General features: G+C 36.6%; 1 protein-coding gene across 22 annotated transcripts in view; it reads right to left on the reverse strand.

The window, feature by feature from the left end:
- MAGI1 (membrane associated guanylate kinase, WW and PDZ domain containing 1) overlaps positions 1 to 23171 on the reverse strand; it is a 680038-nt gene that overhangs the window by 88954 nt on the left and 567913 nt on the right. For 12 of the 22 annotated variants that reach the window (XM_039477259.2, XM_074404517.1, XM_074404508.1 and 9 more), the window contains exons 6-8: positions 12395 to 12477; positions 7426 to 7461; positions 2193 to 2250 (exon numbers count right to left, since the gene is read on the reverse strand). In XM_039477259.2, the coding sequence (XP_039333193.1) occupies positions 2193 to 2250; positions 7426 to 7461; positions 12395 to 12477 (177 nt within the window). Of the gene's footprint in view, positions 1 to 2192; positions 2251 to 7425; positions 7465 to 12394; positions 12478 to 23171 lie in introns of all 22 variants that reach the window. The other 10 variants (XM_074404507.1, XM_074404512.1, XM_074404514.1 and 7 more) reach the window with 2 other exon arrangements.

Below are 23171 nucleotides of genomic sequence, written 5' to 3' on the forward strand. Positions count from 1 at the left end.
TGTTAACTATTTTGATCACTAAACATGGAGGCACAAATAAAAGTACAGGCCTTAGGCAGAGAGACTCCAAATACAGTTAACCTAAGTAATGCGATGTGTTCAAAATGACAAAGATCCAAACACTTAGATGTCTACAAAACGAATTAGGCTGTGCGTGACCAAATGAAAAATATACACACATATACACATCTGTACGCATGCATATGTATACAAATTTGTTTTTATGTATACATGTATGTACATGTATGTGTGTGTACATGTATGCATGTATACATATGCATACATATGTGTATGTGTGTGTGTATACACACACAACACAAACATAACACAAGCATATACATATACGCATATATTTTTCTTTCTTTACTTCTTTGTTTTTTGAGACAGAATCTCTCTCCGTTACCCAGGCTGGAGTGCAATGGTACCATCTTGGCTCACTGCAACCTCCGTCTCCCGGGTTCAAGTGATTCCCCTGTATCAGCCTCCTGAGTAGCTGGGATTACAGGCATGTGTCACCATAACTGGCTAATTTATTTATTTTCAGTAGAGACAGGGTTTCACCATGTAGGCCAGGCTGGTCTTAAACTCCTAACCTCAAGTGATGCACCTGCCTTGGCCTCCCAAAATGCTGGGATTATAGGCATGAGCCACCACGCCCAGCCTTATATTACTTAACTCAAAATAACAGTTTATTAGACGTTTGGGAGCATGCTATTGTGATTATTTAGTACTCCAAGTTTTATAAAAAGCTAGGCCTTACTTTTTTAAGCAGGCTTATCAAACAGAATGGATAGATTGACTGCTCTTAATTTTTATTAAAGGCTTACATGTTTATTTCCTAATTCTTGTAGCAATTTCATTCTAGGAAATAGTCTACCATTAACAGGCACATGAATCTGAAAAGATACACGGAGAACTGTATGGTAAGATAACAACTTGCCCCTCAAACTAGTATCTTCACCCATCAAAGCTTTTGTCATCTGTTCCGCTCTCTCTTAATGCATAAAATACTTGAGGGGGACAATTCAAAATGAGCTTCAAATAGCAAAAACCCCACAGTATTATCTGTGAGAAAGATGATTTTGGGGGCACACAAAAGAAATTTATTATCAGAGGGTCAGAGAAACAGCCAAGTTTGCCTCTCTGATGCCCCTTATTGCCAATCCCTCTTTTTAGGCAAAGTGGAGGTAAAAGTTAGTATTGGCCAAGGATACTTGCTATATTGAACTCATGATTTTTACAATAAGATGCTGGACATTTATTTTATGGCCTGTTACTTTTTGCATCTTATGTTCACATCACCAGAGTATTACACAAATGACTTTTCATCACCAGCAGGATAAGGAAAAGAAAACATGACAGTTACATCTTCAGTGTGGTTGGTAGAATTATATTTCTACATTTATATGGCATTTGCTTTTTTTGAAGGAACTTTTATTAGTTACCTCTCATCTTTCTAAGAGGAAACTATATAATATAAAGCTTTATTTTTTTTTCAATGTCCTAACCTTTGGGTTTCTTTTAGTATCATCCTATTAATCAATAGTTCCGATCAAAGGAAAAAGTGGGAGCCCAATGCTAGAATAAGGCACACAATAAAAAAGTCACAAGGTTTTAGACTTTTAAAAATGGGAAATAAGAGCCTCAGGCAAGAGAGAAATAAACACACAAGGTCTGCAGCTTAGCCTGGTTTTCCATTTCCTCCTCAATCCTGGCAACATTTCATAAATTATTAAGATTTGCCTGAACCTTTTAGAATGTATGAATGAATAAAGAAGTAACTGCTAAGGAGTTCAGATCTGGGCAGAGCAAAAAGTAGACAAATCAGATACTCCTCGTGAAGATAAATAATCCCTCTTCATTTGGTCTACTGAATCCTTGCTTTTCTCATTCATTCATTCAACTAATACTCATTAAGTACCTGCCATATGTCAGGACCATGTTGGGCCTTTGTGAGGCAGTGGTAAACAAAAGCCATGAATCCTGCCCATGTGAATTTAATAATAAGATTTGCTATTTTCAGATTTACTGAATATTTTCCCATTCATTAAAATATGCATACATATTTTCATCACAAAATTAATGTTGTTATTTGGTTTGTACCTTTTAATAACGGCAAGGTGTATTTAACACAAATGCACATAATTACAGAGAGGTATAAACTAACGTGTGGATTGTGAATGGGCACTTACTCTACATAGTAGATACCATAGACGGGGTCTTCGATCTTTTCCCAACCAGCAGGCAGTTCTGAAAAACAGAAGAACATTTAGAGCAAGAAGAGCATATTCTTGAAGAGCCTGGGTATCTTCAACAATTGAGTTAGGCAAAAAGAGAAAGACTCATAAGAATGCTTTATATCCAATTAAAATTGTATATCCCAACAACAGAAAAAGTATATTATTTTATCGGTGTCTTTTTCTATATGAAGAGCAATTCTTTATCTATTGATATTTTATGAAAGACAATAAAACTTAATAAAATATAGTCCCAGATGCCTTTTTTCTAAATCACTATTAAATTAGATTTTAATGAAAATATAGGTTAAACTTGCTTTGAATGCCTAGTTCCTATCTTAAATGTTTACGGTTTTCTCATTTTGTTTCTAGGTCATCTTATTACACAAGGAAAAATGGATGAAAATTAATGTTTCTTTTCATTTCTAATACAACGGTGCTGCTTTGCTCTCCTTGAAATAAAATAAAATCTGCATCTTATTTTCTCCTTGTTCCTAATAAAAATGGAGTTGCATTTTTGAACTGCACACATCTATCACTCAATTGCTATCTTTGGGGTTGTCCATCTTTCCCAGCACTTACCTATGAAAGCAGTAACAGAGCTCCTGATGGCTGAGAACTCACTATCTAAGGTAGACAATTTTATTCCTTTAATGTGGTGGTAACGTGGCACTGGGAGATGTATATGCCTTTCTGAAAATTCAGTCATGCTCTACAGAACTTCCTAAGGTTTCATAGCAAAGGCCAAAACTCTATTAAAGAGGTAATAGGTCTGATTGAACAAGAATCTGTGGTGGAAAGGCCCATTGTACTGTGTTATTTTACTTGGTGCAAGAAGCAACTAGTTTGTGGGTTTCTTTTTTTTTTTTTTTTTTTTTTTGTCATTAAACAATCCTTTCAGGCAGAGCAACAATTATTCAAATTAATTTTAAAGCTAACCTGATATATATAGTCAAGGCAAACTTATGTAATACCACACTCTAAAGTGAATAATTAGTCCTAGAAGTAGCTATTAAGACCAACTTGGATAGAATACTACAAACTTAAAATATTTGAAATAGATTTTTGTTTAATTGAAGGAATCATGCGGTCTCTAATTTAAACAATGATCATGTCATCAGGGCAGAAGGCTTACATATGCCACACACAGTTCCAGACTGAGGTGGAGGCATGCACATGCACGTAAACACACACAGACTAATTACTCAAAGTTTATGTTTTGTTCAGATTTGGCTGCACATCAAGAGACATTAATTTCATGGTTTTTGCTCCACATGTTACTTGTTTGCAAACAAAGAGACAGGTTTCCCCCCCTTTTTCTTCTAAATTAAAAAGAAAAAAACATTTAGCAGGTTTTAAAGAAGTCTTTGACTTGTAGGAGACATAAGCTGCTAAAATGCAAGACAGGTCCAATTTGCAGATGTTGATATAACTTGGCATTTTTATATACCGAGTCTTGCGGACCGATGCAAATTAAATGCCTGGGAAATGCTTTCCCCTTACAAAGCTGGAAATTACCATTTAAATGAAAACGAACCAGGAAAATATTTCCAAGGAGTTGAGAACTCAAAGATTAAAAAAATGCAAATTGTTGCACAGTCATGCATTTTGTATAGGGCAGAATGGTGGGTGGGTATGAGGGGATCACATTAAGTTTTAGAGAAATAACATCTCTTTTCAAAATGTGCAACCTGAAATATGTGGCCTGATTATCTTTAGATAAAACGGGAAATAATAAGCATTCAAGTTACTCAATTATTAATTTGACAAACATTTGTTGAATGTCTACTGTTTGCCTCAGGGTGTGCTGGCACCAGGGACACAAAGATAAATTGCAAACACATCATCTAAGCAGAAAATTCAGCCTCCTGGTATGTGCTTTGATGGAGGTCTGAGGAGAGTACTAGAAAAGAAGGTACCTGTGACTTCTTTCCTGGTGCCTAGTCAACAACTTAATATTCTAGAGTTGAAAAAATGGGGCCAGTCAACTGGCATCTCTGGACATTTGTCAGTTTAAACACATCTTTTGAACAGATGAGCAAACTTCAGAAATTGAAAAGACAGTTTCTCACTTCCAATGTAGTGATTAACTTAATCATAGAAATTAGTCTCCTAATGCTTAAAATAGAAATGGGTCATTGATTTTAAATAGGAAGACGTTTGTCCCAGAAGTTGCCATTTTGTTCTAAAAAACTGAAGAAGGCATAAAATATTTAATTCCAGAAAATAATGACACTATAATTTTTTAAGCAAACACTCTAAAGACTTAGAAAAGCAATCTCCTATGACTAACGACAGTCAGAGCAAATCAGACTGCACAACCTAACACAGAGATTTGAGGTGGCTGAGACCCTTTTGGTATTTCCCAGATATAAGACTGACCCTTAGTTCTTTCATTTATCTCTACTACTCTCTGTGGCCTTGGGCTACTCACTTAATATCTCTGAACCACATCTTTCTTCTGGGTTTGCCTCAAAAGTCAATGGTGGATTAAATGAGCATACTTCTAAACACTTAGCATGGTTCCTGGCACATAGAAAGTGCCCAAGAAATGGCAGCTGTTCCAGGAAAGCACAAAAGGAGTTAAGACAGATATCTGTGACCTGTGTACTTGCTACTCCTGCCTCTGAAAACCTCATGCTGCACTATTTTGTCTACACAGAGCAAATATTGAGCCCTTAAAGTTTCTAAGTTCTTTTCAAAAGAGATTTGTCTGTGTATAGATTGAAAATCATGTCCAGAATCAAAGATACATTTCAAAACTGTGACTTAGTTTTGGTTGGGAGGAGCGTTTATTTTCTTGGCTCTATCTCCTGTAGTTGGTTTCACCACATGAATACCCTAAAATTCCTAAAGCAGGTTCTGCAGGTGCTTTTTAATTCTGGGGAGATGTCTGTGGAGGACGTGATCAATTCTGCAAACCAAAGTACATAATGGATCAACTGACCCAGCTCAAACAACAGAGTTCAGAAATGACAACTCTATAATCAAATGATCTGTGTCCAACACCCACGCCAACCGCCCACGCCTCTCAGAGGCAGATTACAAAGAGGGTTTCCTTGTCACATCTGGAATTGCATTGTTCACTGAAAACCTGACAGTTGCTATTGTTTGAAATTAGGACCCTCTTATTAAGAAAATGAGCAGTGAGCTTGTCAACAGAATCTGGAGTGAATGCAATAGAAAACAGGGTGTGTGCACGTGTGCTACTCTTTACAAAGTGAGTATGTGCAGACAAAAATCAAAGGTTTTATCTCTACCCTACCTACAAGAACGCATTTGGGCCATTTCTATGGTATAGAACACATTTCTCCCTTATGCTGTGTTAATGGAAAAAAGCACCATAAGGAAGTATTGAAAAGTCAAGAAGAGAGAATTAGGTAATAAATAACAAAACTGCAAATAGCCAGCAGCATGTGCTGATCACAGGGACAAATACTAAAACATGCTCTCATTAAGTCACCTCATAAGCACCATGGGAGCTCCTCTTTTGGTCCCTCTTTATGGATAAGAAAAAGGAAGCTAAAAGAAAGTGAATAGGTTGTCTAAGGTTGCATAGCCAGTAAATGGGGGAGCCAGGCAGCTTGATCTGAACCCAGAGAAAGCCAACGGAACTAATGTTTAGAGTCTTTAACAGCATAAGAAAGTTCCACGATATCACAGTTACATGTGGGTAAAATGCAGAAACTTCGTTCCTAGAAAATTTCAAATTCAAATTTCCGGAGAAGCAAATAAGGTTATGCCCCTGTACACAGCTGTGCTATCTCCACTGGCTGCCAGCCGACAGCAGAGTGATCTCTCACAATGGTAGCAAGAGTGGTTGAAATTGGCTGAACAAATGATTAAGACATTCATTTTGTGTCTGGAAAACCTAGTTCTGTCTCTTTCAATTATTTCATCTAATATCATTGTATTGACAAATTCTTTTTTCAATCAAATTGGTTTCATATTGTTATATTACTCAGGGTGAACTTCGAGTCGTTCCTCTCACAACGACCACAAAGACAACTTGTTAAACATCTCTAAAAACAGATCACAATTATCGACTATTGTCATATGTATCAATGACAACCAGATATGTTACAAACATTAAGAAAAACAGATCTTGGATCTATTCTATCATAATTCTAGCCAACCATGACTGATTATGTATGTAACAAAAATAAAGAAACCCAATGAAAGCAATGTATTAAATAGATTTATATTTTCAGGTCTTGAGGCAATCTCAAAAATGCCAGGCAGATTCAATAATATTAGTACAGTTCCACTCGTATTGATGTTAAACAATCTTCTACTTAAACAATCTTCGATTGCTAAAGAATCTTCCATCAGTTGAGGCTTTCATCTGCAATTTAGCTGAAATTTATACTTTCCTATCTATCCATCAGCAAATATATGAGATGGAATGCAAACTAATTTTAATATTGTTCAAGATTGAATATAAAGCACTGAACTTAATAGAGAACATAATTCAATTTATTCTAACAGCAAAGAAACAAGAATTTGGCATCTTTGCTAATATAAATTATTCCTAAAGAACAATACCTAGAGTAGTGAAGACTTGATTTACACTGACACAACTCTAAGAAAAACAGTACATATAGATGCTACATCACTATATAAACAACCACTCACTATAATGGCAAGGTCAACAACATGCGGTCTGTGATGTAATAACAACATGATCCTAAGACTTAACTATTCAATTCCTCAGTGACCTTCTTTTATTGCAAGTGCTCCTATAATGCTCCTTAAATTAGTCTCATGGATTTTTGTTTGTTCTGCTTGGCATTTTTGTATTACTCAAATAACCATCCACACTAAACCAATAAAGAAATAAGACTGAGACAGGTTACACGAAAGTTCAAGGAACACAGGGAGCATCTCTTTGGCTCTTTCCCAATCCTCAATTTACAAGACTACCTATCCCCAATTTGCTAACTCTCATTCTAATCTCAGTTCACTCGGACATTTTCTTTGTCAACATAATGTATTACAACTCTGCGTGATGCCTGCAGTCAGACATGGAGGTTGTAAGACTGACCTTTCCTGGACAAGCTAGAAAGAAAATCATAATTGGAGGAGTGCAAACTAAAGAAACAGAGGGATTAAGCAATTCACTGGGAGAAAACCATGCAGGCCATGTCATGCATGTGTCATGCAGCAGCAGCAGGCGGGGAAGGTTTACCTAGTTCACTGTCCAGCTCCTCGGTGTGTACCCCTTCTTCTCCAAAGGAATAGCAGGGATGAGACAGAAAAGAGAGAAAGCAAAATTCAGACACCAGCACCAAGACAGGAAATCTCCTCAGGAAAACAGCAGCAAACACATCACTCTATTTCATCCTTACCTGCATTGTGGCTTATTTCACTGGCTTGGCTAGTGAACTCACAACCTCAGTGTAAATTATAAAACGGGAAGAGCTGATATTGGCAAAACAATTATATGGCTCATTTTCTTGCATGTCAAAATAGGATTTGATTGGTTGTAAAAGATGACAAATACCTTTGTGGTTTCAATGTTCTTAAGTGGGAAGTCATTTATTACAGACCTTATTGAGAGTAAACAAAGCTGTTAGACCTTTCAATATCAGTTCTTTTAATCCTTCAATAATCCTCTAATCAGCAAGGCAATTATACTCACAATTATAGCATTATTTAACTTACAACTAACAGTGCTGCTTGAAAAATGGAAGGTGAGGTCAAATTGAGAATGCAGACTGTATAATGAGCTAAGTTTGATGTCTTTCAAAAAGGAGCTAGAAAGATGAATTACGTCAAGATGAAATATATCAAAGCAGCAAGTCTTGAAAGCTTCCCTGAAGGAGTGTTGGGAAAAAGCATTTTACTGGTTTTGTGAACACACACACATGCACACATGCACACACATGTACACACGCACACACACTCTAAGTCGAGCAGCTCATAAATATTAGACTTAAAATGTCTTCAAAAATTTCAGTGAGCAAAACAAGTCAAAATCCTTTCCATTCTTGACCTCCTCTTGCTATCAGTAAAAGATTTTTATTATTACTGAGAAGAAAACACAGGAGAGCACACAAAAATCATTTCATACATAGTATTTCCCCAGCTACAGGACAAGTGGCTCCTATAAGCTTCACAAACATAGGGATGAAGCCTGTTTTCACCACCACCATAGGCTCAGTGCCCAGTGTAGCTTTCTGCACATGCTATGTACTAAATATTTCTTGATGAATGAATGAATGAATGAATGAATGAACCAATCAATGAATGAATGACCTAAATAACCAACATGGGCCTACACAGCTTGTAAACTCTTGATTTGAAAATGATCCCACTGCCAACAGTAAGTTTTGACTGGCACCTTTTCTTAAAAGGAGAATCTGATTTACACAAAGTCATTTGTGAAAATGCCTATTTGGATATTATTTAATGTCTTTGGGAGCATTTGTTCACTTCTTCAGTAGTTACTTATGAAGACCTATGATGTGCCACTGTGCTAGGTGACAGACATGTCAAAATGAACACAATCAGGGTCCAGGTGCAGTGGCTCACACCTCTAATTCCAGCCTTTTGGGAGGCCAAGGTGGCTGGATCACCTGAGGTCAGGAGTTCCAGACCAGCCTGGCCAAGATGGTGAAACCTCAACTCTACTAAAAATACAAAAAAATTAGTCAGGCATGGTGGCGCTTGCCTGTGATCACAGCTACTTGAGAGTCTGAGGTAGGAGAATTGCTTGAATGGGGAGGCAGAGGTGCCAGTGAGCTGAGATAGTGCCACTGCATTCCAGCCTGCATAACACAGGAGAGACTCCAGCTCAAACACACACACACACACACACACACACACACACACACACACACACATACCCCTCTAGTTTTCCAGAACAGGGGACAAATCTAAAGCTCACACAAATAAAACGAAAAATAAAACCATGATAAGTTCTCAATAGAGTAAGCTACATGAGTGACTTAATCATATCTTTGGGGGCAAAGTGAAGGAAAAATTCCCTGAAGTACAACCTCAAGGATATGCAAAGTTTAATGTCTGTTATATCATTGACACATTTGAAATACCTAGGATGCACCTGACATATAGAAAGTATTCAATAACTATTGTGAAATATAAGAGTATCCTAAGAGAGAAATATGTACATTTAACTGACATGAGGCAGGAACTCAATGAGGACTAGTAGGGATGAAGAGCAGAAAGCAGAGAAATAGTGTGAGAAAATTTAGAGAGGCTGACCACACAGGGCTCAGAGAAGCAAGCTATGGACCTGGCATTTCCTAAGCAGACCCTGTGGAAGTTGTCGCAATAACATAATCATATTTACATTTTAAAAGATTGTTCCAAGTGTAACATAAAAAGGAGAGTGAAAAGAATCTGTATGGGAGATGAGCATGACACCAGATGAAAATGGTAGATGTGGTGAAAAAAGTAGTGAATGGATCCCAGGGATATTTAGGACGCCAAGTGAATTCAGCTGGTTCACAAGTTAGAAATAGGTGTGAAGAAAAGTGACAGATCAAGGGGGAATTTTGAGTATGCATAAATTTACCATGAATGGAGACAGGAAACATTTAGAGAGGACCAGATTTGGGGGGAAAGATTGTAAGTTTGGTTTTAATATGACTGAGTCTGAAGTCTCTGAGACAACAAGCTGACATTATCAATTAAGTGGATTAAAATATTGGCCTGGAGTTCAAAGGCAAGGTTGAGGGCTGCTAACTGAATCGGACACAGCAATGACAGAAGGAGTCATTCACTAACAGAGAACAGAAACAAATACAGTGACAATATTTGCAAACAATATGTTTTTCTGCTTTGTGTTATAATATAAACACAATAATAAGGCAGCTTTGCGTTAACTGGTAACAGAAAATACAGACTGATACTTATAATCTGATTATATGTTTATACTGTTTGTGTGTACAGGCACACAGATATACATAGAATTTCTACTAGAAACAGAACATGAGAATTCTAATATTAAAGAGATAATTACTAAACTAACTGCATTTGATATGAATACAATATTGTTCCAAAGGAAATAACATTCACACAAAAGAATTTTAAGAATTAAAAATTACTAGATTTGGCAACAAAATGTTAATTCCACTCAATACTTTTACTCTACACAGAGTTTTTCTCAGTAAAAACTATTGCAGTATTCTATGATTTACAAAATTATATCAACAGGCATTTTTATACATTCCCAGAATAATTACAAAAAGGATATTGACATTGAAAACCCTATGGTAGTAAGTGCCTAAATTGCTTTCAAAATCATAGGGCATCAAATAATGAATAAATCATTGTTCCACGAAGTTTTTGGGTTGAATGTGGTTTATGTTCTGATCTTTGAAAACTAGTTATTTATGTGCAGGTTGAGTAGTCCTTATCCAAAATGGTCAGAATCAAAAGGGTTTCAAATTTTGCATATTTTCGGATTTGGAGATACTTGTGTAATATACTTACTGGCTCCTCATCCCTAATCCGAAAACGCAAGCCCCAAAATGCTCCAGTGAGAATTTCCTTTGAGCATCATGGCAATACTCAAAAGGTTTTAGATTTTGGAGCATGTGGTTTTTTTGTTCATTTCTTTTAAGACAGGGTCTCTCTCTGTTACCCAGGCTGGAGTGTAGTAGCACAATCATAGTTCTTTGTAACCTCAACCTCTTGGGCTCAGATGATCCTTCTGCCTCGGCCTCCTAAGTAGCTGGGACCACAGGCACACGCCAACATGCCCAGCTAATTTTTGTTTTATTATTTGTAGACTCAAGGTTTCACCATGTTGCCCGGGCTGGTCTCGAACTACTGGGCTCAAGTGATCCTCCCACCTCAGCATTCCAAAGTTCTGGGATTACAGGTGTGAGCCACACTGTGCCTGGCCAATTTTGGAGCATTATAGACTTGAATTTTGGGATCAGGGATACTCAACAAGTATCCTATGTTCAACAGAATACTAAAATAATCAGCACAGTCCATTCTCTCGCAAGCATGCAAAATACCAGAGCTGACTGAACCTGTTCCATCCCTTCTTCAGGAATGAAACAAGGCAACCAAAATAAAACAAGATTCCTGGTCATGTCTTCTAAGTTAGAAGGACTTGCATTTCCATTTGAAGTAATTCAGATAAATACTGACACAATATTCTATGTCATTTAATGTAATCTGCAAACCATGTATAATAGCAGGATCATGAAGTACAGGTTTTGACAGTACTACACTTTTAAAAACTGCCTTGCATTTTCAAAAAATCTTCAAGTTTACATATACAACAATTTTCACTATAGGACAAATTAGTAAAGTTCTGTTATCTTACAGTAAAATACATATTTAAATAATTATACTATCAATTCACATACCAGAACTGAATGATGAGTAGCAAAGCAAAGCAAACCATTTCCCTTTTCATTCTTCCACATCAAAAAGAAATTCTGATAGACCTTGATATAGATGTCTGTGTAATGAAAAAGGGATACACTAGCTCTACTTTATTTTTTTCATTTTGGAGAAGTAATTACAAAACCCAAAGCCTTGAAATGAACTTTTTCAACAAAAACTCTTACAGCCAGTTAGTTCATTTCCAAGATTAATAGGAAGAGTGGTGCTCTAGGTAACACTTCAAACTCTGCCTCAAAAGAATACACTTATCATATATTGTGGGTATACTGTAACCTACACAGAGATTCTCAAACATGTCTATATCTGTTTCCCCTACCTCCAAGTCTAGGGAAGTAAGAGAGTTATGAAATATGTAGAGTTCAAGAAAAACGCCCAACCTTTCCCCTAAGACTTTTATAAGATAGGGTTAAGGTTGAGAATGTGTGAGTAACCAGAGCATCTTTGGTTTCTGTATTCCTAGAGAATTTCTAAAATTTTCTCTAACTTCCTGAAGACAGAGGATGTATCTTCATTTGAATACTTTCTGACTGTTCTGCTTCTAATGGAGATATTAGTATGCATCTGTCTTTATGTGTAAGCAAATTGCTCTCTTGAAACAATTCTGACTTTCCTCCTGCTTTTGTAAATGAAAGTCCATTTAGCAGAAATTGGATTACCTTTTAAAAACTCAATCTAAGACCCGACTGACCTGTCTATGACTCTTTAAAATTTGCACATGTGAACACTGCCCCCAATTCACTTAACCGAAGGCCTGTCTGGCCCCTTACCATCATCTTCACACTCTTCCAGAGGCTTCTGCTGCTTGTTCAGGCACCGAGGGTCTAACCAAGATGTTGTTTTCGTGTTATGGCTGCAATCCAGAAACAAAAATAAGAAATTTGTTTAGAAAAAAAGCAAGGAGCTCAAAGACAGAGTTACACACTCTTGAGTATTTCCTCCTTAACCACAGCAAAGATACTTTCCAACAGCAAGTCCAAACCAAAAGAAAGCCTGAGTTTAGATTATAAATGGCTTGGGGAAGGTCTTGGGTAGGCTTTTTACTTACCTAATATGTGATTATTCAATTACTCAAAGCTTAAAAAGTAATAACAGTTTTATCTTTGAAATACAAGTGACAAATGATACTCCCTGCCTATATCATCTACCCTTGTCTAGATTATTTTAGTCTTTGCATTTGCCACAGAGAAAACTTCAATTTATTTTATCTCTGATTTGAATTTTGGATGGTAAAACTCACAAAGAGGGCTGCTATTTCACTCATTATATTACACAAGAATTCTCATGACAGTATGAAACTACCTTAATTCACATAAATGACTCAAAAGTGGTAATACACATCATTTAATCACAGTGTCCTAAATTATGCTTTGGACATAAAGAAGGCAGCCCCAAATTACTTGTCATAAATAGAATCTGGGCTCTGTTTTATTTTATTTTATTTTTTTCATTTTGGAGAATTAGAAAACCCAAAGCCTTGAAATGGAGAGGCTAAACACGTCACTCAACTGCCTTCTAAGGAGTATAGTTCAATTCCAGATGGAGTATTTCAACAGATGGTGACTGGGGCTTTGCAGATCTGATTGTATAGAGACACATTCCCAAAGATACTGCCATTCAATCATGTTAGAAATGTCACCAGAATGGCTGTAAGCATTCAGCCTTTGTGCTTCCCAAAGCAATGGCTCGGACAAAGTTCTGCTTGAACCCCCAGGATATCATGCAGCTAAGTGGGTGGGGCAAACAACTCCAGACCAGTAGTTCTGGCTAAAAACTAGACAAGAAAGCAAGAATTTTGTTAAAAAATTAAGTTTAGGCAGTAACTTAAAACTTCTTTTGAACTGCGACATTTCAGTTGTAAATTTGGGAGTTGGCAGGACAGAGGGGTTGCCAAATTTCTTTATTCTTGATTCCAATTTTATTAATTGTTAAAATAAATATGGCTTAAGAGAAAAACAGAATGTGCGAATGTATACACATCATGGCAACTGTGTTAAAAGAAAAATAACAAAAGGTAATACAACAACCACCACCATCACTACCACCAATGCTACTTATGTGAACACATATGACTGCCAGAATCTGTTCTTTTACATGTTAAACTTTAATACTTACAATAACACTATGAGAGAAGTATTATTAGCATTAAAATTATTCCTCCCTGTATTAAAAATGAGAAAACTGATAAAAGAAAGGTAAAGCAATTTGCCTAAGGACACTCTGCTGAGACATCACAGAACTGGGAACTAAACCCAGAGAGTTTTGCACTAGAAGCCATAGTTTGCACTATGCCTATACAGTAAGATAGTAACAATGATCATTGCTGGGGAGGAGACGATGCATGATTAAGAAAAACACTGTGTTTTTATTACATTTTTTCACTCAGCATAATTTTCATCAAGATTGTTATATATGTCAATGACATAGATTCACATGCAGTTAAAAGAATAGAGAGATTCCATGTACCCTTTACCTATATCTTATCAATGATAACATCCTGCAACACTATAGTACACCATGATAACTTGATAGGGTCAAAACACAAACATTTTCATCAGCACAAGGGTCCCTCAGGTTGCCCTTGTATAGTCCTACCTGGTTCCCTTCCAACCATTCCCCCCAACCCTTTTCTTAATCCCTGGTAACTATGAATCTGTCCTCTATTTCTATAATTTTGTCATTTCAAGAAGGTTATATAGGGCTGGGTGCAGTACTGCTTGTAACTCCAGCACTTTGTTCAGAAGGCACCAGCAGGCAGATCACTTGAGCTCAGGAGTTCAAGACCAGCCTGTGCAATGTGGTAAAATGCCATCTCTATAAAAAATACAAAGAAAATTAGCAAGGTATGGTGGTGGGCTAGCCAGGTGTGGTGGTGTGCGCCTGTGATCCAAGCTACTCAAGAGCCTGAGGTAGGAGGATCACCTGAGCTCAGGAGGCAAAAGTTGCAATGAGTAGAGATTGTGCCATTGCACTGTAGGCTGGATGACAGAGTGAGATGCTGTCTCAAAATAAAATAAAAATAATTTTTAAAAGAATGTTATATAAATGGAATCACTGTATGTGATACTTTGTGACTGACTTTTTCACTCATCATAATTATCTTCAAGATTGTTATATATGTCAGTAATCAATTCTTTCTGTTGCTGAGTAGTATTCCATGGAATGAACGTATCACAGCCTGTCTAACCACTCAAAGACATCTGGATCATTTCTAGTTTTTGGCTAGTTGGACGGATTTGCTACAAACATTCATGTACATGCTTTTGTGTGAATTGTTCACTTCTCTGTGTACCACTGCCAGATGGTATGAGCTGCATGTTTAGTTTCTTAGGAAACGTTTTCTAGAATGCCAGACAATCCCACTGGCAATGGAAAAGATCCAGTTTCACTTAAATTTTACCATCACTTAGTGTTGTCATCATTTTTTACTTTAGCCATCTTAATAGGTGAATGACAACTCATTGTGGTTTTCATTTCAATTTCCCTAGAGCTAATGGGGCTGAGCTTTTTTTTTTTTTTTTTTTTTATGTGCATATCTGCCATGTATATACCCTTTTCAGTGAAACATCTGTCCCTCTGTCTCTGTCTTTAGTTCACACTCTAACTGAATGGCTTGCTTTTTTGTTTCACTCCGGAGTTTTGAGAGTCATTTGTATATTTAACATACCAGTCCTTTTTTAGATGTAGGGTCTGCAAATATTTTCTCTGTAGTTTGTTCTTTCATCATCTATCAGGCTTTTTCACAAATAAAACAATTTTCATTTTGATGGTGTCGAATTTATCATTTTTTCTTTTTCAGGAATCTTGCTTTGATGTCTCTTTGCCTAGCTCTATATTTGGAAATTTTTCTGTTTTTTTTTTTTTGTTTCCCTAAAGGTTTTATTGCTTTATGTTTTCCATTTCAGTCTCTAATTTATTTGGGCTTAATTTTTTTGTATAAAATGTGGGGTTCAGGTTGAGGTTAGGTTGCATACCTCTGGTTGTCCACTTGCTCCTGGACCATTTACTGAAAAGGCTATCTTCCCTCCATCGAACTGCTTTCAAATTGAATTACTTTTGTCAAAGATTAGTTGGGCACACTCGTGGATCTATTTCTGGGTTCTATCTTCTGTCCCATTAAATTATGATTCTATTCCTTCACCAACACCACACAGTCTTTATCATTTTGACTATATAATAAAGCCACAATAATGTAAATTAGCACATTTGCTATCAAGCAGACTAATTACTATGACTTCATTCTTTCTTTTCATAATTGTTTTAGTTATTCTATTTCTCTTGCCTTTCCATTTATATTTTAGAATAAACTTGTCTGTATCTACAAAAAGACTGAGATTTTGACAGAAATTACGTTAAACCTATATATCTATTTGGGGAGGACTGACATCTCTATCAATTCTGAGACTTCCTGTCTGTCCATGAATAGAGTATGCCTTTCCATTTACAAGGAACTTCTTTGACCTCTTCCATTAGCATTTCAGATCCAATATATGTTTAGTTAGATTGACAACTGTGTTTTTTTTTTTTTGAGCAACTTTAAATTATATTTCTTTTTGATTTTAGTGTCCAAGTGGTCATTGGTGGTATGTAGATATACACTTAATTTTTATTATGAAATTTTAAGTTTTTGTGGGTACGCAGTAGGTGCATATATTTATGGGATGTAGAAGATATGGATACAGGCATACAATGTGTAATGATCCCATCAGGGTAATGGAATGACCATTTCCCTCAAGCATTTATTCTTTGTGTCACAAACAATCCAATTATATTTATTTAGTTATTTTTAAATGGGCAATTACATTATTATTGCCTATAGTCACACTAAGCTGAATACCAGATCTTACTTATTCATTCTTTCTATTTTTTTGTAGTCATTAACCATCTCCACTTCCCCCTTACTGCGACCCAACCACCCTTCCCAGCCTCTGTTAACCACCATTCTATTCTATCTTCATGAGTTCAACTGTTTTAATTTTTAGCTTTTACAAATAAGTGAGAATATGTGAAGTGTGCCTTTAAGTGCCTGGCTTATTTCACTTAACATAATGACCTCCAGTTCCATCCATGTTGTTGTAAATGACTGGATCTCATTCCTTTTTATGGCAGAAAAGTAGTCCATTGGGTATATAAACTCCATTTTCTTTATCCATTTATCTGTTGATGGACACTTAGGTTGTTTCCAAATCATGACTATCGTGAATAGTGCAGCAATAAACATGAGAATGCAGATATCTCTTCAACAAACTGATTTCCTTTCTTTGGGGTATATACCTAGCAGTGGGTTGCTAGATCACATGATAGCTCTATTTTCAGTTTTTGTTTGTTTGTCTGGGATTTGTGTGTGTGTGTGTATGTGTGTGTCTGTGTGTGTGTGTAGGAAAAAATGTTTCCCATAGTGGCTGTACTAATCTATATGCCCACCAACAGTGTAACAGCATTTCCCTTCCTCCATATCCTTACCAGCATTTGTTATTGCCGGTCTCTTGGATAAAACCAATTTTAAGTGGGGTAAGATGATATCTCATTGTAGTTTAGATTTGCATTTCTCTGATGATCAGTGATGTTGAGCACCTTTTTAAATATCTATCCGCTATCTGTAGGCTTCTTGTGAGAAATGTCTACTCAATCTTTCTCTCATTTTTCAATCAGATTACTAGATTTTTCTATAAAGTTGTTTGGGATCCCTATATATTCTTGTTATTAATCCCTGTCGGATGGACAGTTTGCAAATATTTTCCCCCATGCTGTGGGCTGTCTCCTCACTTGGTTTCCTGTTCTGTGCAGAAGCTTAACTTGATGTGAGCCCATTTGTCCATTTTGCTTTGGTTGCCTGTGGTTATGGGGTACTACTCAAGAAATCTTGCTCACTCCCATATCCTAGAGAGCTTACCCAATTTTTTCTTTTAGTAGTTTCATAGTTTAAAGTCTTAGATTTAATCCTTTAATCCATTTTGATGTGAATTTTGTATATGGAGAGAGATAGGGCTAGTTTCATCTGTCTGCATATAGATATCCAGTCTTCCCAGTGCCATTTCTTGAAGAGACTGTCCTTTCCCCAATGCGTATTCTTGGCACCTTTGTCTAAAATGAGTTCCTCTGGATGTATGAATTTGTTTCTGGGTTTTCTACTCTGTTCCATCGGTCTGTGCCTGCTTTTATGCCAGTACTGTGCTATTTTGGTTGCTATAGCTCCGTAGTATAATTTGAAGTCAGGTAACATGATCCCTCCAGTTTTATTCTTTTTACTCAGGATATATATTTGGCTATTCTGGGTCTTTTGTGGTTCCATATAAATTTTAGAAATTTTTTTTATATATGTCTGAGGAATGTCTTTGTGTATTGATAGGGATAGCACTGAATGTGTAGACTGCTTGCGGTAGTATAAACATTTTAACAATATTGATTCTTCCAATCCATGAACATAGAATACAACTGCTATTTATACGCTTAACTTTTATCTTTTAACCTTGCCTGACTCAGTTACTATAAAATTTTCCTGGTACATTTCTCATGATTTTTTACATAGATAACCATGTAATCTGCAAACAGGAGTAGTTTCATTTCTTTCTTTCCAATTCGTATGGCTTTTACTTCTTTATCCTGAATCATAACCCTGATTTGAACTTTCAGCATGATGTTGAATAAGTGTAGGAACAACTCAGCACTTTGGGTGGCTGAGGAGGGTAGATTTCTTGAGCCCAGGAGTTAAAGACCAGCCTGGGAAAAATAGAGACACCCTGTCTATATAAAAACTAAAAAAAAATTAGCTGGGCATAGTGGCACATACTGGTAGTACCAGCCACTCAGGAAGCTGAGGTGGGAGGATCACCTGAGCTCAGAGAATCAAGGCTGCAGTGAGCTGTGTTCATACCACTGTACTGCAGCCTGGACAACAGGAGTGAGATATTACCTCGAGAAAAAAAAAAAAAGGGTTGGGACAGCTGACATCCTTGGCTTGTTTTCAGACTTGCAGGGAAGGCATTTCATCTTTTCACCATTAAGTATAATGCTGGCCATAGATTTTTATGTAGATGCTCTTTATCAAATCAAATAAATTTCCCTTTATTCTTATTTTCCTAAGAAATCTTAATGTGAAGAGAGTGCTGAATTTTTCAAATGCTTTTTCTGCATCAATTAAAAGCATTAATTCTTTAGCCTGTTAACATAGTGGGTTACGTTGACTTATTTATTTGAATACTGAGCCAACCTTGCATCCGTAAAACAATTTCTACTTGGTCATGGGAAGAGTCTACATTGCTGATTACTGCTTAGTAATATTTTGGTAAAGATTTTTGTATCTATGCCTTTTTTGTACTCTGCTTAGTTTTGGTATCAAGGTAATATTAACTTCATAAAAATAGCTGCAGTGTTATTCCTCTTATTTTCTGAAAGAGGTAATGTAGAAATAGTGTTACTTTTTCAATATTTCTTTTTCAGGAATTCTTAAAATTATAAATTCATCCCTTATTAACTTTTTTTTGAGATGAGTGATTCCTCATTTAATCCTGTAAACACTACTTGCATTACTTATTTCTTATTTCTTTATTATAATTAAGTTCTGGGATACATGTGCAGAACACACAGGTTTATTACATAGGCATACATGTGCCATGGTGGTTTACTCCACCCATCAACTCATCATCAACATTAGATAATTCTCCCTAATTCTATTTCTCCCCTAGCCTCCCACTCCCTGACAGGCCCTGATGTGTGATGTTCCCTTCCCTGGGTCCATGTGTTCTCACTGTTCAATTCCCACTTATAAGTGAGAACATGCTGTATTTTGTTTTCTGTTCCTTTGTTAGTTAGCTGAGAATGATGGTTTCCGGATTCATCCATGTCCCTGCAAATGATATGAATTCATCCTTTTTATGCCTGCATAGTATTCCACGGTATATATATGCCACATTTTCTTTGTCCAGTCTATGACTGATGGGCATTTTGGGTTGGTTCTAAGTCTTTGCTATTGTGAACAGTGCTGCAGTAAACACACATGTGCATGCATCTTTATAGCAGAATGATTTATAATCCTTTGGGTATATACCCAGTAATGGTATTGCTGGGTCAAATGGTATTTCTAGTTCTAGACAGTTGAGGAATCAACACACTGTCTTCAACAATGGTTGAACTGATTTACACTCCCACCAACAGTGTAAAAGCTTTCCTATTTCTCCACATCCTCTCCAACAACTTTGTTTCCTGACTTTTTAATGATCGCCTTTCTAATTGGCGTAAGATGGTATCTCACTGTGGTTTTGATTTGCATTTCTCTAATGACCAGTGATAATCAGCTTTTTTCATATGTTTGTTGGTACATAAATGTCTTCTTCTGAGAAGTAACTGTTCATATCCTTTGTCCACTTTTTGATGCGGTTGTTTTTTTCTTGCAAATTTGTTTAAGTGTTAAATTTTATCAAAGGTCTTTTCTGTATCTATTAATTATGTGGTTTTTGTCATTGGTTCTGTTTATGTGATGGATTATGTTTATTGGTTTGTATACGTTGAAGCAGCCTTGCAGCCCAGGGATGAAGCTGACTTGATCGTGATGAGTAAGTTTTTGATGTGCTGCTGGATTTAGTTTCCCAGTATTATACCGAGGGTTTTCGCATCGATTTTCATCAGGGATATTGGCCTGAAATTTTTTGTTGTTGTTGTTGCCTCTGCCAAGTTTTGGTATTAGGATGATTCCGGCCTCATAAAATGAGTTAGGGAGGAGTCCCTCTTTTTCTATTGCTTGGAATGCTTTTAGAAGGAATGGTACCAGCTCCTCTTTGTACATCTGGTAAATTCAGCTATGAATCCGTCTGGTCCTGGGCTTTTTTTTTTCTTTTTTTTTTTTGTAGGTATACTATTATACTGCCTCAATTTCAGAACTTGTTATTGGTCTATTCAGGGATTTAACTTCTTACTGGTTTAGTCTTGGGAGGGTGTATGTGTCCAGGAATTTATCCATTTCTTCTAGATTTTCTAGTTTAATGAACAGAGATGTGTATAGTATTCTCTGATGGTACTTTGCATTTCTGTGGGATCAATGGTGATATTCACTTTATCATTTTCTATTGTGTCTATTTGATTATTCTTTCTTTTTCTTCTTTATTAGTCTGGCTATTGGTCTGTTTTACAAATCTTTTTAAAAAACCTGCTCCTGGATTTATTAATTTTTTTGAGGGCTTTTCATGTCTCTATCTCCTTCAGTTCTGCTCTGATCTTAGTTATTTCTTGTCTTCTGCTAGCTTTTGAATTTGTTTGCTCTCGCTTCTCTAGTTCTTTTAATTGTCATGTAAGGGTGTCGATTTTAGATCTTTCCTACTTTCTCCTGTGGGCATTTAGTTTCTATAAATGTCCCTCTAAACACTGCTTTAGCTGTGTCCCAGACATTCTGGTACATTGTGTCTATGTTCTCATTGGTTTCAAAAAACTTACTTATTTCTGCCTTAATTGCATTATTTACCCAGTAGTCATTCAGGAGCAGGTTGTTCAGTTTCTATGTAGTTGTGCAGTTTTGAGTGAGTTTCTTAATCCTGAGTTCCAATTTGATTGCACTGTGGTGTCAGAGAGTTTTTGTTATGATTTCCATTATTTGGCATTTTCTGAGGAGTATTTTACTTCCAACTATGTGGTCAATTTTAGAGTAAGTGCTATGCAGTGCTAAGAAGAATATATATTCTGTTGATTTGGGGTGGGGAGTTCTGTAGATGTCTATTAGATCTGCTTGGTCCACAGCTGAGTTCAACTCCTGAATATCCTCGTTAATTTTCTGTATTGTTGGTCTAACATTGACAGTGTAGTGTTAAAGTCTTCTACTATTATTGTGTGGGAGTCTAAGTCATTTTGTAGGTCTCTAAGAACTTGCTTTGTGAATCTGAGTGCTACTGTATTGGGTGCATATATATATATTTAGGACAGCTAGCTTTTCTTGTTGCATTGATCCCTTTACCATTATGTAACGCCCTTCTTTGTCGTTTGATCTCATTGATTTAAAGTCTGTTTTATCAGAGACTAAGACTGCAACCCCTGCTTTTCTTTTTTCTTTTGCTTTCCATTTGCTTGGTAAATATTTCTCCATCTCTTTATTTTGAAACTATGTGTGTCTTTGCACGTGAGATGGGTCTCCTGAACCTAGCACACCAATGGGTCTTGACTCTTTATCCAATTTGCCAGTCTGTGTCTTTTAATTGGGGCATTTATCCTGTTTACATTTAAGGTTAATATTGTTATGTGTAGATTTGATGCTGTCATTATCATGCTAGCTGGTTATTCTGCCCATTAGTTGATGCAGTTTCTTCATAGTGTTGATCGTCTTTACATTTTTGAATGTTTTTGCAGTGGCTGGTACTGGTTTTTCCTTCCATGGTTAGTGCTTTTTTCAGGAGCTCTTGTAAGGCAGGACTGATGGTGACAAAAGCCCTCAGCATTTTGCTTCTATGTAATGGATTTTATTTCTCCTTAGCTTACGAAGTTTAGTTTGGCTGGATATGACATTCTGGGTTGAAAATTCTTTTCTTAAAGAAGGTTGAATGTCGGCCCCACTCTTTTCTGGCTTGCAGGGTTTCTGCAGAGAGATCCACTGTTAGTCTTATGGGCTTTCCTTTGTAGGTAACCAAACCTTTCTCTCTGGCTGCCTTAACAATTTTATCTTCATTTCAACCTTGGGGAATCTTATAATTATGTGTCTTGAAGTTGCTCTTCTCAAGGAGTATCTTTGGGTATTCCCTCTATTTGCTGAATTTGAATGCTGGCCTGTGTTGCTAGGTTGGGGAAGTTCTCCTGGATATATCCTGAAGTGTATTTTCTAACTTGGTTCCATTCCCCCTCACTTTCAGGAACACCAATGAAATGTAGGTTTGGTATCTTAACATAGTCTTGTATTTCTAGGAGGTTTTGTTCATTCCTTTTCATTCTTTGTTCTCTAATCTTGTTTTCTCACTTTATTTCTTTAAGTTGATCTTCAATCTCTGATATTTCTTCTGCTTGGTCAATTTGGCTATTGATATTCGTGTATGCTTTACAAAGTTCTTATGCTGTGTTTTTCAGCTCCATTGGGTCATTTACATTCTTCTCGAAACTGGTTATTCTAGTTAGCAGTTTCTGTAACCTTTTACCAAGGTTCTTAGCTTCCTTGCACTGAGTAAGCACATGCTCCTTTAGCTCGAAGTTTATTACCCATCCTCTGAAGCCTACTTCTGTCAATTCATCAAACTCATTCTCTGTCCAGTTTTAGTCTTTTGCTGGCAAAGTTCTGATCCTTTGGAGGAGAAGAGGCATTCTGGTTTTTGGAATTTTCAGCCTTCTTGTGCTGGTTTTTCCTTCTTCTCCTCATGAATTTGTCTACCTTTGGTCTTTGATGTTGGTCACCTTAGGATGGGCTTTCTGAGTGGTGATCTTTTTTATTGATGTTGATGTCATTGTTTCTCACTTGTTAGTTTTCCTTCTAACAGTCAGGCCAATCTTCTTCAGGTCTGTTGGAGTTTGCTGGAGGTTCACTCCAGACCCTGTTTGCCTGGGTATCACCAGCAAATGCTATAGAACAGCAAAGATTGCTGA

The sequence above is a fragment of the Saimiri boliviensis genome, chromosome 8, assembly GCF_048565385.1.
Source record: "Saimiri boliviensis isolate mSaiBol1 chromosome 8, mSaiBol1.pri, whole genome shotgun sequence".
Lineage (NCBI taxonomy): Eukaryota > Metazoa > Chordata > Mammalia > Primates > Cebidae > Saimiri > Saimiri boliviensis.